Genomic DNA, 16,280 nt, shown 5'->3' on the forward strand with positions numbered 1-16,280 from the left:
ACACACACACCCCCCCATGGGGCCGGGTCCGTCCCGGCCGTGGGAGGCAGCTCCCGTCCAGAAGTGGTGGATTTTGCCACATTGCCCCTTTTTTTTTTTTTTTTTCCTTTCCGTGGCGTGTGTCACACGTGACGGCGTGGGTGAGCAAAGGTTTCCTTCCGCCGAGCTCCCTCGCAAGGCGCTCGTCGCAAACGCCATCCTTAAAATGCAGCTGCTTGTGGAAGTGGGGAGGGGGGGGGGGTCCAAAAATAGGCTGGTGGGCTCCGTGTCTGGCAGGCTCCGTGGCTCCTAGAAACATGTTTTGCTCCTGGTGGGAAAAAAAAAGGGGGGGGGTGTGGGGTGTGGGGGTGGAAATCAGGATGCCTTTGCTAACAGCCGGTCCTAAAAATGAGTCAGGAATTTGCACGGCGCTGATACAGCCTGGCACTGCCCAGGGTCTGTGCACCCCCGTGGCTGGGGACACGGGGACCCCCAGCCTGTCCCCGCCGCCCACCCCAGCTGCACGCCTGCGAACACGTGCCGAGTGGCTTTGTTGGGCGACGGCGGGGGTTTTTTGGGGGGCTGTGGCTTGGATTAGCGAGGCCCCGGCGGTGTCGCGGCGAGGAGGAGGGTGAGGGGGGATAAAGGTCCTGGCACTCGCCGGGCTCGCAACAAAACAAAGCACCAGATGGTTTCCACTTCGGCATAATGCGCGGTGAAAAAGTGTTTGAACCGGGGCTGAAAAAGCCCATGCGGAAAGAGGGAGAGAGAGAGAAAGAAAAGAAAAGAAAGAAAAAAAAAAACTCTCAGCAAGTGTCAGAGCAGAAGAAAGCGGCGGAGAAAAATGGCAAATGTTAAAAACCCAAAACAAAAAGCCCTCCCCGGCACAAAGCCGTGGCTGCAACATCTGGCCAGCAAAGCCTCTCGCCAAGGCCCCCTTCCCTTTAAAGTCACTTTTTCTCTCCTCTGTCATTGCGAGGACACGGCCCTGTCCCCGGAGAAGGCTTTGCTCGATGCTGAGGGACCAACTTGGCTCTGCCACGTCCCATGTCCCCAGCGCTGGCACCGTGGCAGTGACACGCCGAGCGCGGCGCACTCAGACAGCAGAGCTACCCCAGCTGCTGCAGAGGGATAAATATTTTATTAGGCTTTTTAGCTCACGTGTGGTGTCCCTGTCACAGCCAGAGGGACTGTGTGGCAACCAACCCATGTCCCCGCTGCAGGAGCTCGTGGGGTTGGTTTTAAGCCCGGTTTCTTCTCGAAGCAAGGCTTACACAACCCTCTGCGTGTCCGTGCTGCGAGGCTTTTGTGTTCCCCTTGCTCCTCCTCCCTAAATATTTTGAACCTGCAGACCAGTTTCAGAGTCACCTTAAGAAAAAAGAAGGCTTGAACGTTATGATGTCCCTAGTGTTTTCGCAAAAAGAAGCAAAATAAGCCCATGCAATTGAGGGAGAGCAGATTGCAGTGTGAGCTGAACCCTTTATTAGCCACTAGAGAATCCACGAGCCTCAGCCCTTGGGGACAGCCGGCTCCCTGCCACTCAGCCCACGCCTGCTGGCGCTGACCTCCAGCCTCTAATGAGGGCTGATGAGGTTTAAGTGAGGGTTTGAGTTTTGCTGGTGCCCGTGGCCTCTGCGTCAGCGCCCCCGAGCCCCCCCACGGGACGGCTGATGGGGCAGAGGGTTGTCCCTGCTTGTGTCCCCTCCAAAGCAAGTGGAGGGCACGGGGGGGGTCGTTGTGCCAAGCCACCATGGATGCTGAGGTGAGTGGAAGGGCTGGGTGCCATGAGGAGACCCGGGGGGATGCTGACCCCGCAGGCCCCGGCATGGCAGGGAGACAAGGTGCCATGTCCCCAGGGCAGGGGGACAGTGGGGTGACATGGTGCTGTCACCTTCAAGCATGGGGCAGCCCAGGTGACAAGCCATTGTTTTTTTGGGACGATGAGGTGCTGCAGGGCCATGTCTCCAGATATGCAGGACAGTGGGGAGCCAGGGTGATGCCACCCTGGGGTGCAGGATGGTGAGAACCAAGGTGATGCCATCTGGGGGACAGGACAGTGGAGAGCTGGGGTGATGCCACCTGGGGTGTGGGATGATGACAGCTAAGGTGATGCCACCCAGGGGACAGGAGAGCGGGGAAACAGGGTGATGACACCCTGGGATGCAGGACAGTGGGAACACGGGTGATGCCACCCAGGGGACAGGACAGCAGGGAGTTGGTGTGATGTCACCCTGGGGTGCAGGATGATGAGAACCAAGGTGGTGCCACCCAGGGGACAGGACAGTGGGGAGCCAGGGTGATGCCCCCCTGGGGTGTGGGATGATGAGAACCAAGGTGGTGCCACCCAGGGGACAGGACAGCAGGGAGTTGGTGTGATGTCACCCTGGGGTGCAGGATGATGAGAACCAAGGTGATGCCACCCAGGGGACAGGACAGCGGGGAGCCGGGGTGATGGCGCCCTGGGGTGTGGGACGGTGGGAACCGAGGGGATGCAACCCGGGGGACAGGAGAGTGGGGAGCGGGAGTGATGTCACCCTAGGGGACAGGACCGCGGTGGACCACCGGGGGTGCGGGACAGCGTGGCGGACCCCACGCAGCTGTGCGGGCCGCTGCCGCCGCCGGTCGGGGGGCGGTCCCGGGCGGTGCCAGCGGGGCCCCTCCGCACAAAGGCCGCCGGTCGCCCCCGCCCCCGAGCCGCCCCCGCACCCCCGGGGCCGCCCCCGAGCCGCGGCCCAATAAACGCCGCCGCATTTGAACGCGGCGCCTCCCCCGGCCCCGCAACGCGTCGCATCGCCCCGCCGCGCCCGCAGGCACCGGCAGCCGCGCCGGGTGAGCCCGGGAGGGGAACGGGGGTGCAGCGCCGAGCACGGCGAGTTGTTTGGGGGACGGGGAGGGGAGGAAGGGGGAGATTACGGGGGGTGGGAGGAGAGGCTGTGGCCGCTGCCGGTCCCTCCTCCGCGGGCGGTGCCCGGGCGCAGCCCGCCCCTTCCCGGTGCGGGCGGCCGCGTGTGCGGGGCGGCGGGGAAGGGGCGCAGCCGGCGAGGTGGGTGCGCGGAGGAAGGGGGGGGTGGGGGGGGTGCTGGAGAGGAGGGGGGGAATGCTGGAGGAAGGGGGTGCTGGAGAAGAGGGAGGGATGCTGGAGGAAGCGGGGTGCTGGAGAAGGGGGGGGGATTGCTGGAGAAGGGGGGGATTGCCGGAGGAAGCGGGGTGCTGGAGAAGAGGGGGGGATTGCCGGAGGAAGCGGGGTGCTGGAGAAGAGGGGGCGATTGCCGGAGGAAGCGGGGTGCTGGAGAAGAGGGGGGGATTGCCGGAGGAAGCGGGGTGCTGGAGAAGAGGGGGGGATTGCTGGAGAAGGGGGGGATTGCCGGAGGAAGCGGGGTGCTGGAGAAGAGGGGGTGCTGCTGGAGGAAGCGGGGTGCTGCTGGAGGAAGCGGGGGGTTGCTGGAGAAGAGGGGGGATGCTGGAGGAAGTGGGGTGCTGGAGAAAGGGGGTACTGGAGAGGAGGAAGGAATGCTGGAGGAAGCGGGGGGATGCTGAAGGGAAAGGGGGTGCTGGAGGAGGATGTTGAGGATGGGGTCTCGTAGCCAGAAGGTGCAGTGGGGGTTTTGGGGTGCAGAGGAGTGCCTGCGTGGGGAAGAGGGGACCATGCAAAGGTCCGCGCTGGTGGCAGTGGTCCGGTAGGATGAGCAGTGCTGGGTGCTGCTCGCCCTCCTGCCAAGGGCAACCCCATCCCTGTCCCGTCCCTGGTGGGATGCTCCAAACGTGGGGGCTGGAGCGGGTTCTGGAGCAGCCGAGCTGAGGAAGCAGCAGCCTGGGGCTGGAGGAATTAATAACAGCAGTTGTTTTGTCATTGGCGAAGTCCTGGCTGTCACCAGGGCGGCAGACAGCATCTGCTGTCTGGTCACAGACCGTGGGCCCGTCGCCTCTGAGCCAGGAAAACCCAAATCCACAGCCCGGGAGGCTCAGCCACCGGAATGGGATGCACCGGAGGGGGTGGGGGGGGTTGCCATGCAAGTGGGTGTCAGTTTGGGTGGGCGCCTGTATCCTACCCGTCTTCCTTAGTCACCGAACGGGGGGTGACGGCGAGAGGGTCCCCGCAGCGCGATGGATGCGGGGCGTTATCGCCGTGATTCAGCACGGCCGGCGTTTATCGGTGCCGGCGCAGGGCTGAGCTCCGCGGGAATTACCGAATCCCCGATTTTCCCCCGGCGCGCGAGGCGTTCGCTGGATAAATTGCCGCCTGGCTTTGTTTACTTCTGAAATAATCAGCTTTGTGCCTCCACCTTGGCCTTTATCGCACCCAGGGGCTCCCCGAGTTATTGCCGCCCCGGACTCCAGCCCCAGATTTGCAAAATCAAAACAGATGGGCGCTTTGTTTTTTCCTTATTGAGGGGAAGGCTGCGGATTGAAAGGCCCCCATTACAATGCAAATACCGGGGTGGCGTGAATATTCAAAACGCTGCCCCGCTTCTGAAGCTCTTTACATACATTTATAGCGCTTTTTATACGCCGGCGCTGCTTTGCTGAGCTGGAGCCGAGCTTGGTTAACAGGATCTCTCTTTTTTTTTTTTTTTTTTATTTTGGTTATCTTTTCCTCTGCCGGCTTTGGAGGGTCTGGCCGTGTTTTGGGGCGCAGGGGGGAGAGGTGGCATTGAGGTGCAAAGCAGCCAGCGCCGGGGCTGCGGGAATTATGACCCTGCTCAATGGGGAGGAGGAACCGCCAGCTGTAAAAGCTGACTTTGGTGGTGACCCTTGAAGAGCCGGGCGTGCTGCCGAGTGATTTACCGATATTTGGGTGCTTTATCGTCCTTCTGGGCTTTTCCCCGCCCCCGCCTTCCATTTGGTTCCTCGGTGGGACCCTTTGTGGCCCAAGAGGGGGACAGGGTGGGCTGAGCTCAGAAATGCCCCTGACGCAGGCAGCGGCGTGGGGGCTTGGGGGTGTACGCAGCGAGTCGTGGCGGCTTAGTTAGCCGCAGCTGCCATGGATGAGGCGGTTCATTAGGGAAAGGAGATAATGAGTTAGATGAGACAACCCCAACTCTGGCTTTCCAGCCAGGGCTCAAGGGTCTGGTTTCCGTGGCTGCTGGGTGTCTTGTTATAAACCCTGCCGTTAAAAAGCAGGATCCTGGTGGGTTTTGCCAGCTGTGTTCGTATCGTCCCCCTTGTCCCAAGCTCAGAGAGAAGGAAAAGTTGCTTTTAATTTCCCCACGCGTGGCCTTGCTCTTCAGCATGGGGCGGACCCTACATCTTGGGGCGCGGGTGCTCGCGTTTCGGTGGTGGCCACGTGATGCTGGGTGCTAATTGCCAGGCCCTCGTTTGGGTCAAGGCAATCAAGAGTAACATCAAAAGGAACATCTTTTCTTGCTGTCCCTTGAAGGAGGTGACTTGCTGGAGGTCACCACTGCCTTCTGTGGAGGTTGGGACGGTGGCAGCGTAGCCCATGGACCTGGAGAGGGGCAGTTGGTGATGCAGCGCCTGGGAGCATCCAGGCAGAGCATCCCTGGAATCTCCACTCCGCATCAGCAAACACGCTGCTGGCATTAATTCCATTTTGCACAAAAAAAAAAAAAAGGCTTTGTGCTAATTGTAGTGTTTTTACTTGACGGTGCCATTGATTGACCAGGTAATCTGTGTCTTCATTAGTTTGAGGCTAAAGCTTGGAGGTTGGTATTGATTCCAGGCACTTAATATGCGAAGCGGTAATTACTGTTTAAGCCTATATTGTTTGAGTTAAATTTAGCTGAGAATTTAGTCATATCAGGCCTCTACATTGTGCGCCGTGAAGGTTATCTGGCTCTCAAGAGGGGGTGGATTTAAAGGAAGGAAAGAAACGCCGGTGAAAACTTCCTCTTCTCATCATCCCTGAGCGCTTTGCTTCCCGGGACTTGTTATAGGGAGGGCAGAAATAAGAATAGCGTGGCTGTGACTCCGCGTAGTTCTCCTAAACCTGCGCCTTTCTGCGCCGTCTGCTCAAGCTGCTCACTTTGGGGGACTTGACGCGACACAGAAGGCCGGCTATAAATCTGAGCAAAGTGATGCCCGATGTGGGGAATGGCCCCTCTCCTTGCGGGGGACCTGGGGAGCCCCCGCTCAGCTGCCACCACGCACCCCCCCTCTATTATCCTGCCAGCTCCGGGCCGCCCTCCTGCATCTCAGCTGCTGGCCCATCTGGAGCGGAGATGAAAGGCTGGGCTTTAATTCGGGCTTTGTGTTGCCTCTTGTGTTTTCCCTCCTCCTCCTCCTCCTCCTCCTCTCCTCTTCGCCCTTTCTCTGCTGCCAGTCTCCCATCCCCGGAGCGCGGAGGGTGGCTCTTGCGTGCCGGGTCCCTGATGCCACTGACCTCATTATTTTGACTGCTGGGTGATGCCAGGCAGCCCGGCGAGCTCATCAGGTAGGAGGGTTGGATTGGTTGGGGTTTTTATTTCCCCTTGTCTGGAAGCGCTGCTGAATAATTCAGCCGGGAGTAGGCATCTTGGGTCACCTTGCGCAGCCGGCTGCCTGCCGGAGCCTCCATCCTAAGATGGAGGTTGCGCAGGATGCGTGCGGGATCGCCTCGCCGCCGGCAGCTCGCCGCCCTTGACTGACTGCAGGTAGGCAAAGAGCCTTGCCCTTCTTTCTTTATTTCCGATGCTTTTTATGCCGGAGAGCGTGAAAATCCCCTCCCTGGGCTGCGCAGGGGCGGCTGGGTCTCACCGAGCTGGTGGGGAGCCCAGTGAGCTCTGACCGTCCCTCGCCGTGGGGACATGCGAGGCTGCCAGGGCCACCGTCCCTTGCCAAAACCTCCCCCGGGCTATAGGGCAAGTCTGGCCCCAGGCAGGGACCGTGCACCCGATGCTCTTCTCCTTTGGGGATCCTATTTTTCTTGCTGGTTTTATGGGCTCCCCAGTGCTTCCTCCCTCAGCCCATCTGGACTCATCGTGGGGTAAGTTTTTGGGGCTGCCCGCTGGTACGGCACCGAGGAGGGAGGGGGGTGACCCCAATGCTCCTGCAGCACGGGTGCTCGGGGACACGTTGGGAGGTGGCATTTAGCTCTCTGCGCTGTCTGACTGGGGGAACTGGTTCTGGTGGTGTGGAAGGAGGGTCGGGTGCTGGAGAGGTCTCTAAGGGGGGGCAGGAGTTGGCTGACCCTGAAGATAAGAAGCTCAAAAATGCCTGGGAAGCTGCAGGGGTTGGAATCACCTTTGCTGCAGGTTTGGCTGGGAGTTTTTTGGGGGCAGGCGGGGCTCTCCCTATGCCGGTACCCGGCAGCAGCCACCATCTGTGTGTGCCGGACCCTGGGTGCGGGTGGGAAACGGGGGTGTCGGCGTGAGAACCAGGGAACTCGTTCGCTGCCTCTCCTTCTGCTGGCAGGCGCCTGAGTTTTCGGGTGCTGGCTCCTCCTTTGCGCCCTGGGTCGAACGTGAATACGGGTGCACCCTCGCTCCTCCCCGCAGCCCTTGGGTGCTTTGCTAAAGCAGCTCAAGAGGCATCCGGGGATGGGGAAAAAAAAAAAAACAACCAGGGGACATCAAGGGTGTGAGGCTCTAGGGATAGGGAGGGATCGCATCCGCTCCCTCGAGAGGTCTGGCGATGCTGATGTCCTTGTCAGTGTCACAGCGGGAGGAAGGACAGCCAGGCTGGGCTATTTCTGTCCCATGGACCATGGGTGCTGCTTGGCACTGGCCCCGCATCCCTCGGCAGGCACGGGAGCCCGGTGGCCACTCTGCGTTGGCATCTGCTCCCGTGGCCAGGGAAATCAAGGATGCGGCTACTGCAGTGTCTGCCCCGGAGATTTCCCGGTTACCCAGCCGCGTTGGTGGGACTGGGCTTTTCTGATGGCCCCTCTGCCACGGGATGCTTGTGCGAGCTGACGTGGTGGCTTCTGATGCCCTTGGAGATCACAATGATCCTCGAGGCTGCGGTGGTGGCCAAGGGGCTGCAATCGGGGTGCCCCTCGCAGTCTGGGCAGTCCTGCGTGTTCTGGGATGTCTGCCCACAGGCTGCGATGCAGAGAGCTGGGAGGGGAAGTGGCTGCTCCGTAATAGGGCTAGACAGTGAGGGGGTTTGGGTAGGACCCCCCCCACCCTGCTTTGGGAAACCTGGCTGAGACAACCTGCAGCAGCCTGGGGAGAACAAAATTCATATGGAGACCTGGTCTGAAGGTGGCTGAGCATCCCAGGGTTGTGTCCTTGGGGCATCGGGTCCCTGCAACGTCCATTGCCACTCAGTGTGCCCTGGGAATGATGGCTGTGGTGCCTATCATGCCCACTGGGGTGGTGGCATGTCCCCCCATGGTGTTATCACGCTGGGGTACCCTGCTGTGGCCCTGAGCTGGTGGGAACCCCTGCAGCCGGGCTGGGTAAATGGATGCCAGCTGAATCCTTCATTTCAGACAGGAAATTTCCCTCCCTGCTCCCCTGCCAAAACAATTCCTGGGGCTGTGATGCTCTGGGTAGCGCTGGGATGAGAGAGATGAAAAATTGTTGGCTTGGAGGGGACGATGAATCCCTCAGGCGAGTGGTGGGGAAACCACCCTGGCTTCATTTGCTGGGGTCAGCTCTGCTCCAGGGCTGGGTTTGCTGCCACCCTGGCCGTGTCCCCTCTCAAACACTTCTGCCTTCAGACCTGAAGTACCTAAGGGAGGGCAGTGACCCAGCAGGGACGTGTCCCTCCCCATGTGGCTTTGTGCTGGGTTTGTGGAGGAAGGCAGGGATGCTCCACGCTGGGCATCAACAGGGCTGGTGACACCTGGGGTTCCCTGCACCCAGGACAGCATCAAAAGGGGAATATTTGGTACAGGGATGTTTTTTGGTGGAGGAGGGTGTACAAGGTGGCTGGGTGGGGGGAAGAGGTAGTGGTTGGCATCTCCTGCCCTCCCCACCTCAGGCAGAGCCCCATGCTTTGCTCCTTGGATGGTTGTTTATCTTCTCGTTAAGGGTGGGCAAAGCATCACCTGCAACACCTGGGAACCAGCAGAGCTCAAGGGAACAAGTTTTTCCCCTGCAGAACCTCAGCTGCTCCAGCTGAGCTGAATGAGCTGCTCGTGGAGCCAGGGCGAGGTGGCAGGTAGGGATGTGCCACCTGGGGCTGCCCCAGCCGCCTGGGCTGTCCCCACCCCAAGGGGACCACCACTCTGCAGCCTTTTTTCCTTTGGTCTTTCTGCTGTGTGACTTCTGGCTTCACCCACCGGGATGTAAGAGACTGGAGGGGTGGTAGAGCACCAGGATCACTTAATGGGAACAAAAACTGCCCCAAAAAGCCTCGTGGGCTGTCCCTGCACCAGCCTTTGGGGCTTTTCTGCCTTTCATGCTGTGGTTGATGCTCACTGTCCCCGTCTCTCCCCACAGGTGAGCGTGGCAGGCTATGGGATGGATGAAGCTGAGCAGGACCAGTATGAAGCTCGCCTCAAGGAGCTCTTTGACAGCTTCGACAGCACGGGCACGGGGTCCCTGGGGCAGGAGGAGCTCACCGACCTCTGCCACATGCTGCACCTGGAGGAGGTGGCCCCGGCGCTGCAGCAGACCCTCCTCCAAGGCAACCTCCTAGGCAGGGTAAGGCTGGGGCGATGGTGGGAGGGTGATGGGGGGGGGCAGTTCCAGGGCTTGGGAGCAAGGCAGGGCCGGGGAGCTGCTCCTGGGTGTGTTGGGAGGGTGATGGAAAGAGGCTGAATGTCTGTAATTTGTGAATATCCAGCATCCCTGAGGCTGCAGGACTTGCAAGGTCTGTTGTTCTGTTTGGAGTGGGTGCAGGGCAGCTTCTGGGAGCGATAATGGGGAAGGAAACTGCTTCTTGCTGTGTCTTCCCCTCACTGGAGGCAGCTTGAAACTCTCAGAAACCACCACTTCACGCTTAGCCCCGTGTGCTGGCACTGCACTGGTGCAGGGAGCGTTCTCCCCAGTGTCCAAGGTGCCCTTGCACCACTGCTTGGCCAAGCCCACACTGGCTCACACAGCAGTGTGCCCCCCAGCACCGGTTAGTGCCACTTCTGGCCTGGGTCATGTCCCCAAACCAGCTCCCCAGGTGCTTGGGGTGCGATGGGGACCTAAAGCCAGGGCTCGAGCCTGTGATTTACCTTGGCTGAAGCTGTAGTTAAATTGGTGGGGCCGCATGTGGTCATGCACGTTCCTCTGAAGTAAAGAATATGGTCCAACTGAGCTGCCTTTGTCCACGTTACCTGGTGTTGGTGCCCACACACGGCTGTGGTCATCACAGACCCACCCAGGATAGGTTTTTGGGGGCAACTGTCTCCTTCCGTCTGCAGGGCTGCAGCATCCCGCCAGCCTGTGGAAGGGGAGCTGTGAGGGTGAGCACACCATCTTTTCCAAAGTGATTTTTTTTTTCCAATTGTGGTTGTACTTTTGTAGCGTTAAGCGCCAGGGTGTTAAGCAAAAGCCGCTCGCCCTTTGGGAGACCTCCGTGTTCAGCACGGATGTCCTTGTGCTCCTGCGTTACCTCCTTCCCAGCACGCTATGCTCAGATTGCATCAGATGCCTCCTTAAAATCACCCTGAAATCCCATCACTGCTCATTAAAATCAGAAAACGCAGAGCAGGGCAGCCAGGGCTCCCCACAGACATGAGCTAAGCAGCCATCCCGACTCCAATTTCCTATCAAATTGCAGTTTTCACGTAACAAAATAATTTTCCTTTAACAAACAAAGCCTCCTCTTCCTCACATGCCCCTGGGCCGTAGCTCTTCTGCTGACAGCAGACAGATGGATCCAGGAGGAGGTTTCTGACCTTTGGAAGTTGCAGTGTGGCCATGTCCCTGCCCATGGCAGGGCGTTGGAACTGGATGATCTTTAAGGTCCCTTCCAACTCTAACCATTCTATGATCCTATGATTTGCTCAAGCACCGGAGACTCCGTGTTGCTCCTCCATCTTGAGCTTAAACTGCTTGGATGCTCTTATCTGGCTTTGCCGCTCGCAGGGTGGTGGGATAGAAGGAAAGGAAGAGCAGGACTAAAGATGTGGTTGTCACAGCTGGCCAGGGCCAAACCAGCAGAGGTCGTCCCTGTGGCCTCCTCAGAGCGGGTGAAAAGTGATGTTAAGTGCAGTAAATGCTCAGCCCAAGGGCACCGAAAAGCCCCTGCTAAAGCATCCCAAGTACTGGGACACACTTGCCCTGTTCCTGTCTGACCTTGATGATGGTTGGACTTGATCTGAAAGGTCCCTTCCAACATAGACAATTCTATGTTCCAGCCAGGAGCTCCAGCCCTGCGAGCTGTCCCAGGGCACAAGGCATCCCGAGAAGCATTTTTATTTCATTCAAAAAATCATAGAATGGTTTGGGTTGGAAGGGACCTTAAAGACCATCCAGTCCCACCCCCCTGCCCTGGGCAGGGACACCTCCCACCAGACCAGGTTGCTCAAAGCCCCATCCAACCTGGCCTTGAACCCCTCCAGGGATGGGGCAGCCACAGCTTCTCTGGGCAACCTGGGCCAGGCTCTCACCACCCTCACAGCAAAGAATTTCTTCCTGAGATCTCATCTCAATCTCCCCTCTGTCAGTGTCAAACCCTTCCCCCTCGTCCTATGGCTCCCCTCCCTGATGAAGAGTCCTTCCCCATCTCTCCTGGAGCCCCTTTAGGGACTGGAAGGGGCTCTAAGGTCTCCCCGGAGCCTTCTCTTCTCCAGGCTGAACCCCCCCAACTCTCTCAGCCTGTCCTCACAGCAGAGGGGCTCCAGCCCTCCCAGCATCTCCGTGGCCTCCTCTGGCCCCGCTCCAGCAGGTCCATGTCCATTCCCTCCCTTTGTCTTTGGGGACACTCCTCACTTCCAACCTGCGACTCGAACATCAGAACAATCTTTGTCCTCCTGCATTTCCTCCCGTCTCCCCGACGTTTGAGCTCGTTAGCAGCGGCAATGGCCCATGTCGAAGCGCGAGCCTGATTTAATAGCTACCGAATCCTCCGGGTTTCCAAGAGAGCCCGTCGGGAGAATAACAGCAAACATGTTGCTCCCCGAGCACCGGCTTCTTGCACCTGCCCTGCCGGCTCCTTGCCGCAGATGGTCCCTCTGGGCGGTGGCAGCAGCCTTTGTTCCCTGCGATTCCAAGGGCCGGGATTTATGGGAGGGCACTGGGGAAAGAAGGAGAGAGGGGAGGGAAACGTCTGCCCTCGGTGGGGCCACGTGCTTGGCTTTTGTGCCGGGTGGGGCTCCGCTCCGGGGATGAAGGTGGTGGGATGAGGATGCTCGGTTGGAGCGGGAGCTGAGCCAGCGTCCCGGTGAGGGGTTGCATCCCCCCGTGCGATGCTTTGGGGATTAACGGGTACACGTTATCTCTGGGGTCCAGCCCAGGGGGCTGTAAATCCTGCCCTGGCTCACGGCAGGGCCAAACCATCCCAGAACCACCGCTCTTCTCACGCGATTGCCTGCAGAGGCGATGCTGGCAGCAATTCCTGGGATTCCTCGGGAAGGCTGTTCCCCCTGGGCCCCTTGCACTTGAGAAGATGTGTGCCCTTCTCTCCTGGCCTCCGAGAGGCAGTTTAATTAGCTATCTTGGGGACAGGATGGCAGCAGCGCTCAGGGACCGCAGCGGTGGCCGGTTACGCGATTTGCAGGGACAAGGGGTAAGTCGGGTGCCTCCGGACACCGCGCAAGGGACAGTCCTTGGTGGCCGTCCTCAAGCAGGGACGGGGAGTTCAGGTTTCACCCTGCTAGGGAGTTAGCAAGCCCGCAGAGAGGACACCGTGGCGTGGGGTTTCACTCATCATCTCCCCTCGGTGCTTAGGCAGGTCACCTCTTGCAAATACACTCCCCCCGTGCCCGCTGTGACGCCGCTCCCCTTAATGCGCGGTGGCTTTTTGCATCCCAGGAGGAGACTCGGTTGCAAGGTTGTCCTATTCTTATGTCTTCCCCACCCGATGGTTCCCTCTTGCAACCTTCTGGCTGCTGCTGGAAGGAGCTTGCGAGCAGGGACAGGGCTTTGGGAAAAGGACCCTGCTCCGAGATCGAAGTGAGGGAGGTGGAAGGATGCTGGTCCGCCCCGGAGAGACCGGGATGGCAGACTGCCGCTTTTGCGTTGCGGGGACAAACAGGGAGAAGCAGCAGGTAGCTTGGCACATGCACGCTCTCTTTCTAGTGCTAATGAGTCACGGCTTCAGAGGAAATTTGCTTTAAAGCAGGCATCAAGATTTCTCAAAGGCGCTGGGGTTGCTCGGCAGCCGGCGGCTTGGTTGGTCCCCGATTCCCGTGGGGAGGCCGGGTTGGGCTTGCTGTGTCTGTGTGGCATGTTAGTCTTGTTTGCCTCTGATTTACTCCTCCCGGGAAAATTCTCCTCACTGGGGACTTAACGTGCCCCCAGCGGTGTGCAGGGCCCTGGTCTCGCTGGGGGGTTTGTGGGGACACGTGTCCTGTCCCTGATCTGGGGCGGGCACGAATGCACACCCTGGCATTGCCTCCCAAAATCTGCTTGTTCGGGCTGGTTTGGATCAGCCCTTGGGTTCCTGTTCGAGAATCCTGTGAGTAGATACATGATTTGGCACTTCCAAAACACCCCAAATTTAATTGAGTCCATTGAAAAGAGCATTAAGCTTTAAAAACCCCAGCACTGTTTTATCAGAGAATGTTTTGCGCTGGAAGGGACCTTAAAGATCATCTCGTTCCAACCCCCTGCCCTGGGCAGGGACACCTCCCACCAGACCAGGTTGCTCAAAGCCCCATCCAACCTGGCCTTGAACCCCTCCAGGGATGGGGCAGCCACAGCTTCTCTGGGCAACCTGGGCCAGGGTCTCACCACCCTCACAGCAAAGAATTTCTTCCTGAGATCTCATCTCAATCTCCCCTCTTTCAGCTTAAAACCCTTTCCCCTCGTCCTATGGCTCCCCTCCCTGATCCAGAGTCCCTCCCCATCTCTCCTGGAGCCCCTTTAGGGACTGGAAGGGGCTCTAAGGTCTCCCCGGAGCCTTCTCTTCTCCAGGCTGAACCCCCCCGACTTTCTCAGCCTGTCCTCACAGCAGAGGGGCTCCAGCCCTCCCAGCATCTCCGTGATCTTTTACTGCTGTGTACTTTCTACCTTGCATTTGTCAAGTTTTAGGGTTGGCCTGAGTGTCTGGGGCTTGTTTTCCAGAAGTGGATGGTGCTTTGGGCCCATCCCTTTTGTTGGGAATGTTCTCTAAGCAAAAACCAAAGGGTGTTTCTACAAACTTGTACCTGCCCAAGTGGGCTGTCACATCCCTGGAAGTGCCCCTTGAACTTGTGGAGAGCCCACAGCCTCCCTGGCAGGGGCTTTACCGACAGGACCGTGCCCCTCCATCACGGCAGATGGGTGCTGGAGGCGTCTGGATACTGAGCACGGACATGCGGGGTGCTGGGTGATGTGAGCATCACCTGCTCTGTATCCCTTGGGGGTGCACAATCCCCCTGAATGGTATTTAAATTGGATGGAGATACAGAGCGAGGACATTGCTGGGACTGGTTTCTTTAAAATGTGAGATTTTATGGCGTTTGTGGCTTTGCTGTCCCGCAGGCTGCCTTGCCGGGCTTGTACCTGAGCACAGCTCTAATTTTAGCAGTTGCATTCCTCTGACTCTTTAAGTACTCTTTGTGTACAGCCGTGCAGCATCCGATGTCAAACGTGTACCCCCAAATGTGTTTGCCCTGGTTATCTGGCCTTGGGATGGGCCAAAGATTTCCCTGGAAAAAATAGATCTCCCCCTCTGCCAGCTTGGGCTGCATCTATAAAGTATATATAGAATATATATAGAGTATAGAATATATATAGAGTATATGCTCGGAGGCATTTTGGGACCCCTCTGAGCCCCGTGCAAGCGCTCACTGTGTGTCCTTGCGCTGCCGATTTGCATCTTAAATGTTTAAATCCTGCTGGGCGGCCCATGGCAGCGCTGGCACGGGGGGGGCTGGAGGATGGCCACCTCCTGCCCCCCAGCCCTAATCTTCCCCAGGCTCCTTTGGACGTGGTGGTCATGGTAAAATCGCTCCGTGGCCTTGGCGCCGGAGCCATCTGTCCCCTCGTGCAGCTGCGGCAGGGGGGTCTCAGCCCCCTTCTCCCTTCCTCCCCTTCGTTAGCGCTTCTTGGCAATGGCAAGTTACGGGGCTCGTTAGGCAGGGCAGGTTCCATGGCAGTGGTGCTCTCCGCGCCTCCCCGGGTGGTTTTACTTTTCCCTCTCGTTTCATGTGTTTGCAAGTGATGCAAAGTGATTTTTTTTTATTTTTTTTTTAAATTTCATTTTCTGGCTGCTGTCAGGTCCCAACCTGTCCCCAGCACCCATCCCAGGGGACCGGCTCTGTCTGTCCCCGGGGCTGTTGTCACCGTTCCCTTCCCGAGAAGCTCCCGTGGGGAGGGGACCTGTTATTCGAACACCCTCATCTTTTATTCATCCTCATTTAGTCTAAATGTCAAGTTTTCTTTCTTTCTTTTTTTTTTTTTTTTTTTAAATCGGGCGAATTCTCCTATCTCTGTAAACTGTCCTTTTGAAGTACAGCAGCCCTTGGAACCCGATGGCAGCAATTAGTATTCAGATGAAGCCATCCCTGGCAAGTTTCTTTGCTTGAACATATTTCTAACTGTTTAATTACTCCAGGAGCCGGTGTTTAAAACCACAGCGGTGATTTGTACCGCCCGAGCTGGGGAGCAGCCCCTGAATGGGGGGGGAGCCCATGGCTGAGCCCCCAGCTCCGTTGTTATTCCCAGCCTGTTGGGGAGCACGTTGCTCTTTTTTGGGCTGGTTCGACCCCCAAAAAAAAACATGCTGGCAAACTTCAGACCTGCCCCGGTGGCATTAAAATCCCCTCTGACTGTGGGTCCTGCCCTCGGTGCCGGATTCGCAGCCATTGGACCCGCCAGCAAGAGCGACCTCGGAGGGTTCTTTAAATACAAAGTCTCTCGTTCGATGCTAAAAATTCTCCTGAGGTTTATTTAGCCGGAAGGGATCGTAGCAGCCAGCTCTGCCTCGCCACTCACCCATGTCAAATACCTTCCCCAGCTGTCCCCGCGTTTCCGTCCCCCGCGGCTGGAATTGCTGGCATTCCCTGGCGTGGCTGTGGAGGATGCTCTAGCCCCTTTGCAACTGTCTGTGGCCGTGAGACTAGAGGCTTTCCAGGGAGACACAGATGGAAAATGGGGGGGGGGGGGGGGGGGGCGGGAAACCAAATCCAAAAGGCAGTGGTAGGGTCATCCCTCCTTGTTTTTCCCATAGACCTGGTATTTCTAGCCCTTGCGGAGCTGCAGCCGGCAGGAGCATCTGGAAAGGGTGTGACTTTCTGCTGTCTGCTTTGGAAAGTGTTTTCTGAAGCTTAATTAGGGCAGTGGAACCTTTCCACAAATGAGTCTCTCATCACTGGTCAGGACTGGGGTCTCACT

General features: G+C 58.4%; 1 protein-coding gene across 2 annotated transcripts in view; it reads left to right on the forward strand.

Annotated features, from left to right (window-relative positions):
* The first annotated feature begins 9,326 nt into the window (after positions 1-9,326).
* Positions 9,327-16,280, forward strand: part of NIN (ninein) — a 58,087-nt gene continuing 51,133 nt past the window's right edge. For both annotated transcript variants that reach the window (XM_074150061.1, XM_074150062.1), the window contains exon 1: positions 9,327-9,509. In XM_074150061.1, coding sequence (XP_074006162.1) covers positions 9,327-9,509 — 183 coding nt within the window. The remainder of the gene's footprint in view (positions 9,510-16,280) is intronic.

Source organism: Numenius arquata, chromosome 6, assembly GCF_964106895.1.
Source record: "Numenius arquata chromosome 6, bNumArq3.hap1.1, whole genome shotgun sequence".
In the NCBI taxonomy this organism is placed as follows: Eukaryota; Metazoa; Chordata; class Aves; order Charadriiformes; family Scolopacidae; genus Numenius; species Numenius arquata.